The 17,927-nt window shown below is 42.5% G+C and overlaps 1 protein-coding gene across 1 annotated transcript in view; it reads left to right on the forward strand.

Annotated features, from left to right (window-relative positions):
• Nucleotides 1-232: 232 nt before the first annotated feature.
• The window catches only part of LOC106745197 (rhomboid-related protein 3-like), a 77,079-nt gene continuing 59,384 nt past the window's right edge, over nucleotides 233-17,927 (forward strand). Inside the window, exon 1 of the mRNA XM_014620557.1 lies at nucleotides 233-345. Within this exon, the coding sequence (XP_014476043.1) occupies nucleotides 233-345 (113 nt within the window). The remainder of the gene's footprint in view (nucleotides 346-17,927) is intronic.

Consider the following 17,927-nt stretch of genomic DNA (forward strand, 5'->3'; position numbering starts at 1 on the left):
TAAAAATTTATCTTACAAAAGTAGCGATGTTAGTTGACATTTAACATACTTAATTAACAATGTGTTAAGAATCGCCGAAACAACATTCTTTCGAGCTTTCAATCGAAATCAACAAGTGGTTAACAATAAAAACGTCGGTTGCAATTTTTCACGGAGGACAAACCTCATTTCTTTGTCGAGTCGATGCTACCTGCACGACGGCTCGACTCAGTTTATATCTTTCTCGTTGCAGATGAGCGGCAAACGGACGAGAAGTTTTAAATGCGCCGTGCACCATCGGGACCGCGAGGTCTGCTCCGAGAACGATTTCCACCTGCTCGTGCACGAGCCACCGCTGTTTCACAGGTAAGATTAATCTTACGCATTGCGCGAGATTCTCGCAGATTCTCGCAGTCGCGTAGCGAGACGGCAACGGTATCTCGATGCTTCGCGGAGCACGCATTTTCCGCGATGTGATATGTTTTCTCCTCTTCTCCCTTTTTTTTTATCTCACCTTTATTCTCCTCAAATATAGATACCTTACTTTGCGAATTAGATCACGTAGAAGTGCGCGCTCCTTCGACTCTCGACTCTCGCGCACATTCTATTATGCACCGTTCTACTTTTCCATGAATGTATCACGCACACGCAGAGCGAACAACAAAGTTATTATTATTATTATTATCAAGGGATTCGACTGTATATGTAAAATATTACAGCCTCGTTTCTGTAAATGATAATAATTTCCTGTAATCAAATATAATCAACATAATTAAATATCCAATTATAATTTACTGGTTAAAATTTACTAATTTATATTAAAACAATTTATTCAAACAACAAATAATGTAAATGATAAATAAATTATTTATGTATGAATATTATTATTTGAATAAACTGTTTTAACATAAATTAATCAATTTTAACTAGTAAATTATAGATGAATATTTTACTATATTGATTACATTTGATTATAGGAGATTATTTAAATATGTTCTTTAAATGAATATCATTTTATTTGATGACTTCCGTGTAAAGACATTATGTATAAACATTATTTATAGATTCATTTATTATTTACATTATTTTGCAAACAAAATTTGCCCAACTCTTAAAGCAAGGGTGCTTTCTGGAGAATAAATCGTTATAGTATTTATATACAAACCACTTCCATTGTGCGAAAGACATCCAGTCTCATGAGAGAAATGTAGATTTTTCCAATTGCAATGATACCGGAATGTTGACAAATTATCGTCATTCACGCTGGGCGTTTGTTTCGATTTTTCTAAAATACCCCTAGAAACTTCATTGAACTTTCAACGCAAATCACCGAATTATTACTTGAATCGACGGATATGCCGTATCGAGGCGGATACGGGGATAAACGTTTCTCAACAGTCCAACGCGAAGCCCGCGATCGCGCGAATTAAAATTCCGTCGCGGCAATATTTTTCGAACGTCACAGCGTACGTTCCCGGTTAAGGTAGCGCGCCGGGTGGAAAACGGGGATAAACCGATTCTCACGTGGCGCGACATCGACGGGCGAGAAAGAGAGAAAGAAGGGCGCGAAGATGCAGGGAAAGTGGATAAAACGAAGGCACGAGAGCGGTGGAAAGTCCTGCATTTTATTATTCTGGAGGAATATCGTCGACGTGAACGACGACGACGACGGCGTCGACGACGACAGCGGCGAGGGGCCGTTCTTACAGTCTTATTTCTGCTGTGCATTTTATGCTGCGCATCGTTACCCACGCGAGAAAGAAGCCCGAGGAGGCACTGACACGTACATTGTACGACCTGCGAAACATCAACATCTTCCTGCTTCCTACGACCCGACGCCGATGCCGCTACATCGCTCCGGACTCCGTCTTCCTTATTCGAGGCCTTTTTCACACTCGTGCTTTGCGCGCAGCTCGTGAAATTATATAAATACAACAATACTTCGCGCTTACTTACGATGTACGATTCCAATTCGATACACAGATAGATAGATATATATATATATATATATATATAGATAGATAGAGATAGAACGTTTATTTACGTTTTAGGGCGAGCCCCATAAAAATGTTAAACAACAGCGTGCTATTAACAAAAAGTACAAATAATAAAAAAACGAATGTATAAAATTAAAGTGAAAAGAAGGAGGAAAAAAGATAGGAGGGAAATAAATTGAGTAGACAGATAGATATATAGAGAGACAGAGATAGAGCGTTTATTTACACTCTAGGGCAAGCCCTATACATTACACAACATCGTGCTGTTAACAGAAAGTACAAGCAATAAAACACGTATCTATAAAATTAAAATAAAAGAAAGAAGAAAAAGTGACGGAAGGAAAATAGACAGATAGAAGGGAAATAAATTGGAAAATAAGGATAATAATGAAAAAGAGAGGCAAAGAGAGAGAGAGAAAATGCGAACTGATTACAGATCGCTGTCGAAACGGACGTACCATCGCGCACGGATTACGGACGTCGATGCCGTCCTCCGCGAATTATATGTCACAAATCGGCGACAGTAAATATCGCACGTTGTTAATCATACATTTAACGATTCCAACGGTTCGTCGATATAACTTACGGAATAATAGTCGCGCGCGCGCGCGCGACGGGTGTAATGACGCGATTTATCGACGTCACCGGCACAGTCCCTCGCCCCTCCCCGTTGCCGCAGTTCCTGGCGAATAATTCGCGAACGTACGTGACGAAACATTCGGCTCGCTCGATTTAAATGAGCAGCCGTCCGCGCTATCTGCCTGTCTATCTACAGTGCCATTTATAATAACAACACGGCATTCGCGTCGTCCGACGATCTCGATCGGAGGCTCGTCCGCTCGGCGTTCCGCCGCGAGTCCGGGGATATCAATTGCTTTTTTCACGCGGACCGACCTGCGCGATAAGACGAATAGGCTTGGATATGTATCGAGAGGCCCCCCTCCCCTCCCAGTCCACGGTCGCGCCGAGAGTCCCTCGAGCGTGGTCGATCGCGACTTGTTCTTGGGTGCCATTCATAAATAATTCATCGTATCGCCCGCACGAAAGAAGAGACGGAGGTGATGGTGGTGGTGGTGGTTCGACGGAGCGAGAGAATGAGAGAGAAAGAGAGACAAAGAGCAGGAGGAATGAGAAGACGAGACGGAGAAAAAAAAAGATAGCGAGAGGTAGGCCGGAGATAAAAACCCGGGCGGTTCTACATGAAAACTAATGGAACTTAAGTTTCAAACACCCTCTCGAGGGTGCCTCTAGCAGCACCGGGCGGAATAATTTTGTCGGAAGGCGCTCGTCACTTTTTCCGACATGCACGTATCGTGAGATACGCGGGATACGTGTGACTAACGATGACGCACTTCTTTTTTCTTAACATCCCCTTCACGCCCGCGGAGGAAAAAAGATTCCTCCAGATTTAGTATTTCTATTCGTGTGACTAAAATTTGCTTCATTTTCAAGGAACAACATATACTTGCACGACGTGTTATTCGTTCGACGTGAAAATTTTATCGTCCTATTCGAGGGAACTCTATTATTTAACGGAAAGAAAGAACGCTATTGTTTGATATAATATCTTTCAATCAAATCAAATATTACTTGGTTACGATAATAAGTATGTAAAATGAAACGAATAATTTCTTTACGGCACAATTATCTTTCGTTTCGAACCAATTTTTCATTTGAGATAAAGATACATATAAGTTGAAAGGTCTAAATCGTATTTATCCACCGAAACATTAATTTTTTCGGAGTGTGCCAATGACGAAATTTATTTGAACTGTTTGATAAAATTCATTAAATTCGAAGAAATCTTTTCCCCAATGCGGTTACGCTCCTATAATAAGCTAAAAATTATCAGCTTTGCTGCCTCCCCTCTCCTCTCTCTCGAGAATCATCGTCCATCTTTGAACGGAGGAACGAGCGGGGAAAGAAAAGAACCCCAAAAAAAGAGCAGAAAATGAAGAGTATAACCAAACAGCAGGGAAACATTTTGTGATGAGAAGCAAGGAGGGTAAAGGATAAGAGAGAAAGAAAAAGAGAGAGAGAGAGAGAGCATAATTTATTCTGCATTCTGCGACTAAACTACTCAAGCGTCCAAATCGTAAACAATGATTATTAATTTAAGTTTACATTATAATTTGTGCCGAGTTGGTAAATGATTACATATTAATAATAAATAAAAACAAGAATAGGTAAATATTTCTTTTAAGTAAATAAATAAATAAATATAGAAAAATTCCATATAAAAAAATAGAAGACTGGAATAACCTCATGTAAAATATGATACTAAGCAAACTTGGCAATACATAATGTGAGACGCATTAATCAATTATGCTTATGAATATATACAACATGAGGTTAGCAGTCAGTTTTTACGCAGTTTCAAAAGCAAATATAGGTAAAATAAACATTTAAATATCTAGAGAGAGAGAGAGAGAGAGAGAGAGAGAGGGCGAAAGAGGAGGGAAAGGGGGTGGAATACGAAGAAGGGTTCCCTTCGAGCGTCATGAAATCTGGACGTCGTGCCGAGCGGCGGAGAAATTCCTGTGCACACAAGATAAGAAGAAGCGGCAACCTGCGTAGACGGGGGTTTCCTTGCAAATAAAATATCGTCTCGTGTCAAGCGATCGCGCGCGCGCGCGCGCGCGCGCGCGAAGATAACGGTGAGGGCCGGAGGGCTGTCCGGGGAGACGGCGCGACGCGTTACGATGGAAATATGACGAGACGATATTCCGAGCAGGTGCCGGGCGCGCATGCTTGGAATTCAGTGTGGGTACAACCCTTAAGTCTTGAGCGCGTTTCACCCCGTCTCGAAAACACCCTTTTGTCGCCGCCGACCGCTTCCGCGATCGCTCGTGTATCTCTCTCTCTTTCTCTCTCTCTCTCTCTCTCTCTCGCTCTCTCTTTCTTTCCCCTTCTCTTTCTCATTCGCACCCCGTCACGTTAACGCGACGACGAGTATGTAAATTCTACCACTGACTCGCGGAAAGGTGGGACTCTGCCGCTCGCCCCCACCCCCTCCCCCGAGAGAGCTCGCAACCCCGACACACCTGGGAAACCGAGCACGCACGTAGACGGCGGTTTATGGTTAGCGATACGTCTTGCGGGGGAGTCGCATTGGTCACAGGATGGTGATGGTAGTGGTGGTGGCGGTCGTCGTCGTGGTGGTCGTCGTGCGAGAAGGGCGTCGGGAGAGGTCCTTGAGATTCCCCTTCGTAAATTGTGACTGAGCTCGCCGACTTAATGTTTAATTCCTAAACCGCGCCGTCGTGCGGACCGTTGACAGCGATCTCGGCGGAAATCTCGACGGGAGGTGACAGCGGGAAAAATCCGCACGAATTGGCGTGTCTCCTCGGCACGAAACTCGGCTGAATCGCGGTTACTTTTGGATTACAAACTGTACGGAAACGTGAGACAGTTCGGTTGGATTCACTCGAAATGGACAAACGTACTGTTCCAAAGATATCCGAGGGTGTCGTTTAAAATGGGACACCCTGTACACGTGCGCCCGTGTATTTTCGTATGTGTGTACACACGTGTGCGTACGCTGGAGAGAGCGGAGCGAAGTGGTTTTCCGCGAGAGAGCAGACGCACGTCGCCCGCTCGATCGTCGGCGGGAAGCGCGAACGAGCGCATAACGGCTGGGATGACGGCGCTCGCGCGAGAGCGCGAAAAATGAAATCGCGCGGCGCCGACGAAAGGTCGACAAAGGGCCGAGGCTGAGTGGGAAACACGCGTGCGCCGAGTGTTTCCGCATGCGTAAACACAGTAATTCTTTTGTAAAACCGCGCCGCCGGTCCGCCTTGCGAAACGTGCGCTAAACGGGAACGATCGCTGCTAGGAGGGTGAGGGAGAGAGAAAGAGAAAGAAAGCGGGCGAGATGAATGGAGATTGAGGGAGAGTGAGTGAGAGAGAGAGAGAGAGAGAGAGAGAGAGAGAGAGGGAAAAAGAAGGAGAAGGGGATGGAGAATTGCGCGGAGCAAAGTGCGTTGCGTTTCATCCCTTTTTTTCGCGACGGCGACGTGCAAATGGAAGTTTCGCCAGAGCGGAAATCGGTATATCGCCTTACCGGAAATACCAGACGAGAGTCACCTGTTCGCACCGCTCTCGACTGTTGTGCGATTTCCAGCTTTCGCCCCTCGCGCGATTCGCCAGCCTTAACGAGAATGTTATGGAAAGAAGCGTTCTCTCTCGCGATGATTTATCGGCGCTCTCTCTCTCTCTCTCTCTCTCTCTCTCTCTTTGTTAACAGAATATAAAGATAATATAACCACTCTCGTCAAAGCATAGAGACATTTCATGCGACTTTTTGAATTCTGCCTACCACCTCCTCTACGATTCCATCTTCTAGTCGAAATAACAACAATTGTTAATAACAATTGCTCGGTGACTTCTTTAAATAATATATATTGCGCTTTTCACACATCATCCTAAAAAACGTGGGATGCTACGAAATTTTTGCGATATATCTATTGGACGGAGCAGGATGAGCCTTGTTGTTTACGGAAGAATAATTAAAATTGTGGAAGAAACGTTTTAAGTTTGGGGAGATCTATTTCTACATACATACATTCGTTTAGATGAACCACGTGAAAAATTACGAGCAATTATAATTAAACGAATAATTAACGGATAATCGTAGGATACTTGGGTTTTGTCCACGACGCCAATTTCTGATCTTTCTTCGCTGATCATTCGAAATTTACCGCAAGCAAGATCTCAATGCGGTCTCTTCCCACTCAATTTCGCGCGCTCTTTCGAATGCAACGAGTTTCATCCCGTTCCGTCCAATAGATGTCGCGTATTGCAGAACTTTCGTAGCAACCTGCGTAAAATATCGATCGAAAGGAGACTTTGTTCTTATCGATTATGTTTCCGGATTGCATATTGCCGATCCAGCCCAAAAATTAGAACGATGATGATGATATTCCCAAGCTTCCTCGTCCCTTGTTTACGCGGATAAAATCAAGCTCTGTCTTAGCGAGGGAAGGAAAGTACACGAAGAAAAAGTTTTCTTTAGATTCAGTATTTCTGTTTATTTCGCTAAAATTTGTTACACAGAAACAACATATACGAAAAATATCATTTGTTCGAGTGAAAAAATTGTTCTCGTCTCATTCAATAAAAACTCTATTATTCAACGGAAAGCACGCTATTATTTGAAATAATATCTTTCAGCCGAACAAAATATTATTTGGTTACAATAAATGTGTAAAATGAAACGAATCATTTCTTTATGAGAAAATTCCCTTTCGTTCAAAGTAAATTTTTTCTTTAGGATAAAAACACCATATTCGTTGGAAAGTCTAACAATCGTGCTTATTGATCGAAACGTCAGTTGCTTCGGAGCGTGCCAATGCGATGAAATTCGTTTGGATAAAATTTATTAGTTTCGAGGAAATCCTTCAAATCTTACCAATACTGTCATGGAGCAACTTACCTTAACACATTCGCGATAATTATCGGGGCGAGACGCTTAGCTGAACACCGTATGTAACTTCCAAAAGTTTAAACTGAATACCGCAAGGTTCTGCTATTGAAATGTGTGTAAATATAAAGAAATTGTTCCTTGATACGACGTTTGTAATCATTTGTTGTTTAAAATTAAAAAAATTAAGTATCACAAAGGCGTGTTGAAAAAATTGATGAAAAATTACTAGCAACGTTGAGATTGACAGAGCTGCTTAAATCCGTTAAAGATATTTTTTACCAACGATTATAATGAATTTACTGCAACGTAAAATTTAAGACATTCGCAGGCGGTTTTGAGGCGGGACCCTTAGCTGAGCGCCGCATAAAACTTTTACAAGTCTCAGCTAAGCATTTTGAAATGACGCAGGACCACGTTACCAGTTGCGAATGTGTTAAGAGTGTCGGAGTAGCGTGAAAATCTCGACGATCGGGAACGTCGATTTAAGCAGCTATTTCGATAACGACGCCGAGTTATTTCGACACGGTATCCCGCCGTGAAGAAGATCGGCGGACCGGCGATTCCCGGTGATGATTTCACGAGCGGTTAACCGACGTTCCTTCATAACGGATGGCGTGAACGACGCCCTTCCGGAGGGAAATATTTGTCGTTCCTCGAGTATATCGAAACCCCATTCAGTCCACAGTCCGCCCCCGCCGTCCGCACAGGAGCGCTCCAGTTTTTTCTCGCCACCTACCACGCGATTCGGCACGACGACGACACGTTTCCTCGGCCGACTTTGTCGCTGCTCATCCGCATTGTCGGAGGATCGTCGTTCGTTCATTGTCGTTCCTCAAAGGACCGCGCAGCCCCGAAAATCGTCCGGAACGGCAAAGGGAAGCCGGCAAATTGGAGGCTGGATGACACGCATCGGCTCTGGCAACTGCCGTTGCTGCAGTTACGCGGCCATTTTTTCGATATATTCGCCGTCCTAGTTGGACACCACCGGCCATGTAATGAGGTAATTCCAGCACACAAAGGACTCGAGGAACTGCGGCGATACACATTACCGAGCGCGAAAAGCGGCAAATAAGCGCCGAGAAAAAAGGCCAAATCGGTGGCCCCGCTACTTACCGGCCGAAGAAATCTATCTGTGAACAATTGTTCACCGTAGCTGAATCCAAACTGAATGTAAGATTCAGATGCGGACGAGTCGTTGCGACGCGCTTCTTTGTCTCACAACGATCTCGATTATTGACGTCGGAAAAGTAAGGGACAGCGAGTCCAAAAATTTTTGCGAAATAAAAAGTTGAAATAAAAAGGTACCCGAGTAGAAATCAAATCAATTTCTAACCGGTGACTGGCCAGCAATTCCCTAACTGGCCGGTTCCTGACATCAGTTTTACCGCCGCCAAAAACTTGCGAGTTTGGGAGATTTTCGCATCGACGATAACTGGGATAGTAAAACTAGCCAGTTCCCGGCTGATTCTTAATAATATTTTGAGCGTTTCTTACTATTGTTTGTTTGCTATTTCATTTGTTTATTATTTCGCCGAGTTTCTGGCCAGGAAATGGCCGAGAAACATTGGCCAGGATTTTAAGAGTTTTTGCTGGACAAAAACTGTCCAGTAGTAACTTACAATTTTTTTTTGGAATAGTTCATGAGTAATAAGTCAAGTAACTGACCAAGAAATAATAGTCAGTATTTTCTGGACAGTTTCTGAACAGTTACTGTCTAATTAATTCGAGCCAATAAGAACCGTCCAGTTTCTGTCTAGTGGCCAGTTTTTCCCTAACATTTTTCTACTCGGGCGTGTCTACGGAAAGACAAAATAGGACTATAAAATGTCACTTGTGTGAATGTGATTGGGTGCGTACGGAAAATATTCCAAAGATTTTCACGACAAAATCATGAGAAGAGATAGGTTAGGAAGGTGGGTTGCATATCGCGTGAAATTTACGGTCGTTTATTGATTGTCAGAGCGAAAGGCAAATTTTCGGGATATTTGACAAACGTACTCGATCGATCACACAAGTGTCACTTTGCGGACGTACCCTTTTATTCCAATGTATATTTTGCAAGAATTTTTGGCTCTACGCGGTTTGGCTCAATCAAAATGACCGCGGAGAAGGACCTGAAGGCTCGAATGGACGTCCATCCTATTGTTCGAGTGCGGACGAAGAAGATTCGTACAAACGGAATAAAGGGAGACACGAACACTAATACTTTAATAAAATAAGATTAACGCAAGAATGTTACGATTACACGAGTCCCTCGCTTTTATGCGCTCCGATCGGTCCCGTCGACAGGACAATCGCACACATTTGGCTAATACGGGAAACTGGCGAGGAACTAATTCAATACTGAAATACGAATTTATGTTATGATATGTAACATTATTGTAAATGTATTGTAAATGTATTGCGTCAGAAAGTACTTAACAAGTGACAGATCACTGTGGTGATCTCAAAGTTAAGTAAATCTCCTCAGGTAACTTTCCTTACACTGAGAGAAATTGATTAAAAAATACAAACTTCGGTGTTGCGCAAATTTTGTTAAACAAACTGCGGTCATATAAAATTAAATAAAAATCAGATCAGATCAACAAAATGTAGAAATTTAGATGAAAAAATGTAATTGATTTAGTCGGTGATAGAAGTTTTAACGAAGTTGAAACGTAGTTGTATGTGTGGTATACACTAAGAGAGAAAAAATATCTAAAAAATATAAAATATTTATTTAATAAGTATCAATAACAAACTAACTTATATTAACATATATATTTTTATAATGAAAAGAACGTTTTTCCAAATGAGAAAATATACATTTTCTTAAATCTGTAGCTTTTTATGTGTGAAAGCAATTGTTTGTTCTATAATTATATAAAAACATTTAGATTTTTTAAATAAATATGTTATTAGCCCCATCGAATTAATTTTTGTTGTTTCTCATAAATTTTCTTTCAATGTAAGCTTCAAAATAAAATATACGTATATGTTTAGCTGTGTTTCTTTTTTTTAATTTTAACATTGTCGGCAAAAATGTATCGAACATTATGAAAATAAATATTCACCACAAAATTCCATAAAAAAAAAAAAGAGAGCAATTTCGTTACATGACCGTAAACATATTATATTCATGATACTTTACGATTAAATCAGTTTCTTCTGACTTTAATAAATTCACTTTTGAAAAGTATAGAATAAATCAGACGATAAATACGACCAACGCGAATTAGCTCAGTTTTGCGCTCGCCTCGTTGGACCAAACATTAAGTTCGTTTTTCACGCAAAAAGGAGATCAAAGGGGGACACTCGAAACTTATCGAACGACTCAAAGCCCGGCCGACTTGTCATATATATATATATATGTTTGTCACATATATATTACCAAAGTTGAATTCGCTTGACTCGATTCGAGATGGTGTCGCTTAGTGGTGATGCGAGAAAGTCGCATTTTAATTCACGGCGAAAATTCGCCATGCGAAAGCGAGACGATCTCGGGATGATCTATCGGCTCTCTCTCTCTCTCTCCCTCCTCCCTCTCATGACATTCCGCTTAATCACCGTGCCAACGTTTTACACGCGCGCGAGTGCGCGCCCTCCGCACCGCGTCGTCTCGTCAAATCCAATTTCGCACAGTCGGCGAGAGGTATTCGCGATCCGATAAGATCCGAGGAGACGCGCCGCAGACGCGCGCATTGTCGAGAGCGCGCCGGAGTTAATAGGAGGATATAAAGGAGAGCCCGTGCGGCAAAGGGCGACCTATTGGGCTGTGAAAGGCGCGCGTTTACGGGGGCAATGGAGGTCGCGCGAGGCGGGCTGGGATATCCGCACCTGGTCCGGTGAGCGTGTCTGGAAAATGGAGCGTTGCAAACGAAGGAGAGAACGAGAGTCAAAGAGAGAGAGAGAGAGAGAGGGAGAGACAGACGGAGGTGGAATTCTCCTGGATCGCGCGGCAGCAGGTAGACGGCAAGGCTACCGAGATGTCGTCATCCAGATGCGTCGGCGGACAGGAAACCCGCAGGAACCTGCATTTGACATTTTTCGAAGCATCAATCGGCGGATTGGCCCCATCGGTTGGAAATCCTCCGGAGGATCCTTCCTCCTGGGCGCGGCTACCTCGCTTCGCGCCAGTCAATCGGTTGCGTTGTCACGGATTATTCTTTCTTTCTTTCTTTGATTTTTTTCCATCAAACGACTTGTACGTGCTCGGGTGAGCGGTCAGAGATCGGGAGCGAGAGGGTGGTCGGGGAGGGAAAGGGGGAGAAACGCAGTCGGGACGCAGTTCGGCGTTTCGGTCCTTATTGTAGTCGAGTCCCGGAAAATCGCCGACAGCGGGGGTAATTCGGTGCGTCGCGCGATTTTACACTCGGCGTGTGTGACGTCAGCTGACCGTCATTATCCCGCTGCTATATTCCTTCTCGTATATCTGATTCCGAGGGATCTACGTGATTTGTTTACGAATGGCGAGATTTTCCGGAGTCTCTCCCCCTCCTCTCTCTCTCTCTCTCTTTCGTGTATCGCGGCTGCCTCGTCGACCGCAACCCCGCTGTTAACGTCCGGAGGAAAAAAGTGGAGAAAAGGCGCGAATAATCTTGGGGAAGGAACTCGCATGAACACACATACACTTCCCGCATGGAAATGTTCCCAAACTTTTCCATTTACAGCATAGATACTGATTAGAAAGGTTGTCCCAAAATAGGTTACCCGACTGCGATACCAATTGGGAATGCCATTCTTATTCCAAACATGGGTTTTCTGTTTCTTGCACAGAAAATATCTTGGGATTTAATTGAGATCCTGTTCGATTTCCCAAAATAATGATGGGTTCCAGTTGAGTTAGTTTATTACACTTACGACATAAGGGATATCAGTGCAATACTCTGCGCAGTGATACTTTAATAAGTAAATATTAACGTCAGTAATATCAACCAGTCGTCAATAATATTAAGCACATGCACGTTTAATTTGAAATTTCATTTATTCCATGATTCAATTTAAATATTATCGCGACAATGCTCCGCTAAAAGATTGTGCCAAGCCGTCGAACGTGCCGAAAATCATGTAACAAAGAAAAAGTAATATATGAAATCCCGTCACTATTTTTCTGCATTCTAATAATTTTTCACATTTACGATACAAAAATCTATAAACATTATGCACATGCGATGGACAAAAATTCTGATAAATCTAAATAAGTGTTAAAGATTCGGTTAGGTTAAAATAAAGTGTTGCCTAATGTATATCTGGCCATTATCACTATGCACACTATTTTTTACCTTATGTTTTTACAAGTAAGGTTTAAACAGAAACCGGAAAAGTCTTTGGGGAAACCGAATCGGAACGACCGAATAGAATCTGTTTGTACTTCCCACTTTGAATCGCATGTTTGAAACATTGCTCTTCTAATCAGAATCCATAATTACTTTGGGAAATCGAATTAGATCCTAATTGGATCCCAAGAAATTTTCTATGCGGGTTGTACGGCCCCATGCTATCGATATCCCTCTTTTCTTTATTTACATTTCAATCGGCAAACACAAAGCAAGAGAGAGAGCGAGAGAGAGAGAGAGAGAGAGAGGCGGCCGATCACGACGCGAAAGCGCACAGAAATCGCGGAATTAATATCTCCGCGAAAAATATTTTCGCGCGCTCGCGGCGGTGTGCAAATATAAGTCGCGCGCACATGGAAATGCGCTATAAATCAGGACGAAACGTAAAGGCGGTGTTCCGCGCGGATGTTTTTGTACATCGTATTGTCCGTGTTAATTCCGCGCATTGACGACGACAACGCGAATATATTTTCTTTTCTTTTGCGAGTCGAAGACGTGCGAACGAGTCGAAATTCTGACGCTGCTTCGATAGGCCTGCCACTATAGATTGAATTTTAATGTTACCTTCCCGCGTACGAAAATTTCCCAAACATTCCCAAGCATGTCATAGATTCTAATCGGATTACTCAAAGTTATCCCAAATAAGTACAACGTATCGCGATGCCAATTAGAAGTCCCGTTCTTATCCCAATTACAAGAAAACCTGAGGAAAATGTTGGGCAGAGTAAATTGAATCTGTCTGAATTTCCCAATTCAAAATCGCAACTTTATTTAGTTGGTTATAATCGGAATAGATCCCAATTAGATTCTATGCAATTTTTTATATGGGAAACTAGATAGATCTTATTTCCCCAGCCCAAAGTTTTTCGTACATTTTATTCAATATAAATATAAAATAGAAATCTGAAAAAAGAGAACTTTAGGCAAATGTTGGACGGAGAAAATGGAATTTGTCTGCGTTTCCCGTTTAGAATTGCGCTTTGGACGAACCTCAAAAGTCCCCGGGTACCAAATTTGATGAAAAATAAGCGGGAGGAAAAATGTACTCTTCAAAGGGTTAATCGGTTTATCCGATGGAAATTTTTCTCAGTGTACGCATTGCATTACTTTTCGTTTGGTCCTATCTAACACAAGGCCGAAACTTCGACTCGGGCGTCCGCTCGACTCCTCACGACTCTGGTAATGATTTATGCGCGAACATCCACGATTGAGCCACGTGAGAACGTATACACGATCGACGATTTCACGGGACGACGAGCGACGCTCGCGTAAACTGCCAGTTGCGACGGTGGGTAAACGATTGTCGCATCGAGACCGGCAGCCCTATTCTATAACTTTTAGTCCGGACCTGCGATAGGTGTACTAAGTCTTTTTCTCTAAGTACGCAAGCATTGCATTGTAACGTAATTTCTGAGGAAAAAGCGTCTCCAGCACTATCGGATATGCCGCAATTCGCAGGATTTGAGTTATTGCCACACTTGACAACGCGAGAAAATTACTTTCCGTCGTAAATTATATTACGTTTTATCGCTTAAAGGCCGAAGGCTTTTATTATACTTATTGTAGATCCAGACGATATCGTTACGATCAACTTGTTGATACGCAGCTTTTCTACCACATACTGTTCTCGCACAGAGAATAAGGTTTCTTTAGATTTAATATTTCGATTTATTTGACTAGAATTCGTTTCATAGAAGAAACATATACGAGGTATTATTTGTTTGAATGAAAATTGTATCATCCCATACAAGAAAACTATTATTTAACAGAGAGAACGCCATTATTCGAAATAAATAGAAAATATTATTCGAAATCTTTTAACCAAATAAAGTATTATTTGGTTACAATAAGTATGTAAAATGAAACAAGTAATTTCTTTATAAGAAAATTATCTTTCATTTCGAGCAAATTTTTTATTTAAGATAAAGATATATATTCGTTGAAAAATCTAACAATCGAACTTATTAATCGAGACATCAGTTTCTTTGGAAACACGTCAATGATGAAATTTGTTTGGACGCGATAAAATCTACTAAATTCGAGAAAATCTTTTTCTCAGTGTGCGCAACGGACAACATAACGATAACGATACTGTTGTTAGAAATTGAACAGAACAGGTCTACGGGAGTGGAATTGGTCGCAAAGGGCACTTCTAATGCCGTCATCGTTGACATCGATCATTTCGCCGGCGTCCGAGCCGACGACACGTCGATAAATTTGCACGTCCGATAAATTCCGACGCGGCAATCGGAAAACGAGCAAAAATTCACAGAGCCCCGACGAAAGCTCGATCTCGTGCGACCTCGACTTCCACGAACGCGATTCAGAGTCACCGTCAATGGGATACTGCGATCACTCCGGGCGCTTCCGCGGAAGCTGGAAGCGTCGTTCCGTTTCCCTTCGGCGATTAATCGGCGACACGCTCAAACAGAACGACGCTCTCAGCATGAGAGCATTCGGAGCAAACGCAGCCGAGGATATGAATCTGAGGTTGATTACGAGTATACACAAAGAGAAAAATATTAAAAAATTATAAGTAAAATTATCGTAGCGAAAGAATTTCCGTATCGAAATTTCCTGAACGTTCCGAAGCGTATCGGATTACTCAAAGTCATCCCAAATAAGTATAACATATTGCGATACCAATTAAGAATCCCATTCTTGTCCCAATTATAAGAAAACTTCAGGAAAATGTTGGGTAGAGCAAATGGAATCTATCTGGATTTCCCGATTTAAAGTCGCAATTTTATCCGCTTGGTTATAATCGAAATGGATCCCAATTAGATCCCGTAAAATTTTTTACATAGGAAACCAGATACATCTTATTTCCCCTAAGCCTAAAACTTTTCGGATATTTTATTCAATATAAATATAGAATAGAAATCTGAAAAAAGAAAATTTTGGGCAAATGCTGGACGGAGAAAATGGAATCTGAGTTTTCCATTTAGAATTACGCTTTGGACGAAAATTGGACGGAAAAAATGGAATCTGTTCCACTTAGAATTGCACTTTCGGAATTATACCTCCGATTCGAATCTTCATAGATTTCTCAATCAGAATCCATCATTTTTTAGGGAAATCGGAATAGATTCCAACGAGATCCCAGAAAATTTTCTATGCGGGTTACAGTCAAGAGAATCATTTTCTAATGCCATTATAATACTAATGTGACATAACAATTTTATATACACATTGATGCTACTTTTTTTCAAATTAAACTTAAAACTGCAAAAAGGGTGTATTTAAATTGCTGAACTGTGATTTCTCTCCGAGTGCAAACGCGTTTTCGGAAAAGCACTCAGCGTAGCGTCGGCTCGAATCGATCACACGACGATACCGACGCGATGATGACGGGATCCGTCGAAAAGTGCTCAAAGGCCGAGCCGGGTCTGCGATACGTGCGGTGAGCCTTGAGCCTTTTGATTTCCGGGCAATAAAATATAACGTAACTTCTGCCGAGAGTCGCGATAACGCTGAAATCTCGGAAATTGCGGCGCGTCCGAATGCGGCGTTGAGAATGTATAGTTTTTAAATTTTGGAAAAGGAAAAAAAACAACTGCTTTTCCCCGGAATTTTTCCGCGGACTCTTTTCGTTTCTTATATATTTTCCTTACGGACAAAAATTAAATGGTTCCAACCGAACACACGTGAATTTTTCAAAACGAATCTTTTTGTAACTCTGAGACCGAAGAAATCCGCGGAGAAATTGCGGAAGGAGAGAACGTTTTCTCTCTCCGAAAGTCCAAAGCTAAAACAGAAGATGCTTTTCGCCAGAAATTCCGTTGCTGCGATTTGACGTTCAGTGCTCAAAAGGCGGAGATTCACAACACTTGTCGCAGATCCGGAGGAATGAAGCACGCGGGAGACGACGGGGTACGACGGTCGCGACGAAGATCCGTGACACGCACAGAGAAAACAAATTTCGCTGAAACAGCAAACGCTTGTCAATATAGCGACAGCAAAGAAACATTTGTTTGGACAGCAGGAAAATTTGTTAAGAGTACTAATTGCTATCTGCCGGATATACGGACAATCAATACTCCTGACAAATCTTTCTGCTGTCCAAACAAATGTTTTGCCGTCTACAACGATCTACAGCGATCAAACGTTCGCATGCTAAACAGATTACAATGAGGAAAAGCATTTCTCAAGTAAACGTTACCATATTATTAGTGATAATTTCTTTACATTGTCACTGTTACTTTCTCGTCGGAACAACAAGAAAATGCGGATCGGGAGTGATTATCATTTTCGCGGGATTTTTCTCAGCAGGAGCGAACAAATTTTCTTTTGCTGTCACTGTACGTCGACGAACATTCGCCGTTGTGACAGAATTTGCTTTCCCCGTGCACGTATACGAGCCACTTGCACTGTTCGCACGGAGCCGAAACACGACGAGCGATCGGAGGAGGAGGAACCACAGGTGGATCGATCACACCTCCTCCTCGTGCCGTTCGTTCACCCCGGTGGACGACGGCGACGATACTGAGCGACACTGAGACACCATCAACGAGTTCGGAGCACAAGCGGCCGGCTGATACCGCAATACGGGCGACGAGAAGCGACGAAAAACGCAGTCGCTCGTAGCTCCCGGAAGAGAGAGAGAGAGAAAGAGAGAGCACACACTAAAAGAAGGATATTGGTGGTACTAGTAACTAAAATTTGGTGAATATCTGCTGAGCAAATATTTGATTACCGCAATGAAATAATTTTGTCCCATGTACTAAATATACAATATACGGAACTACAGTACTGTATATAATACATAAGTATTGTATATAATATATACAGTATGTGGAAGAAAATAATTCGGTAGCGTCGATCAAATATTTGATCGGCAAAAATATTCACCAGATTTCACTACTCATTGCCGAATCCTTTCTTCTTCACTCGTCGCTCTCGGCTCGCATCAGCCGACCTCCTCGCGCCCGGGCCGAGAGACACACACACACACATAGCGGACGTGGGGAAGATACTCCGGAAGATACTATACGGATGAAGATCTCCGGGTGGAGATACTCATGGACTTCTGGAGTCGAAGTCTGACCGCTCTCGTCGTGGACGAGACTCGCGCAACACTCAACCGGGAACACTGAGAGGGAAAGACAGAAAGAAAGAGAGAGAGAGAGAAAGAATAAGAGAACGGCGCACAACTACCGAACGAAACGCACGGCGCGGCGGCTCGCGACCGAATGCCGGCGGCGAGCCGCG

This window comes from Dinoponera quadriceps, unplaced genomic scaffold (assembly GCF_001313825.1).
Source record: "Dinoponera quadriceps isolate SergipeBrazil2010 unplaced genomic scaffold, ASM131382v1 scaffold1270, whole genome shotgun sequence".
Lineage (NCBI taxonomy): Eukaryota > Metazoa > Arthropoda > Insecta > Hymenoptera > Formicidae > Dinoponera > Dinoponera quadriceps.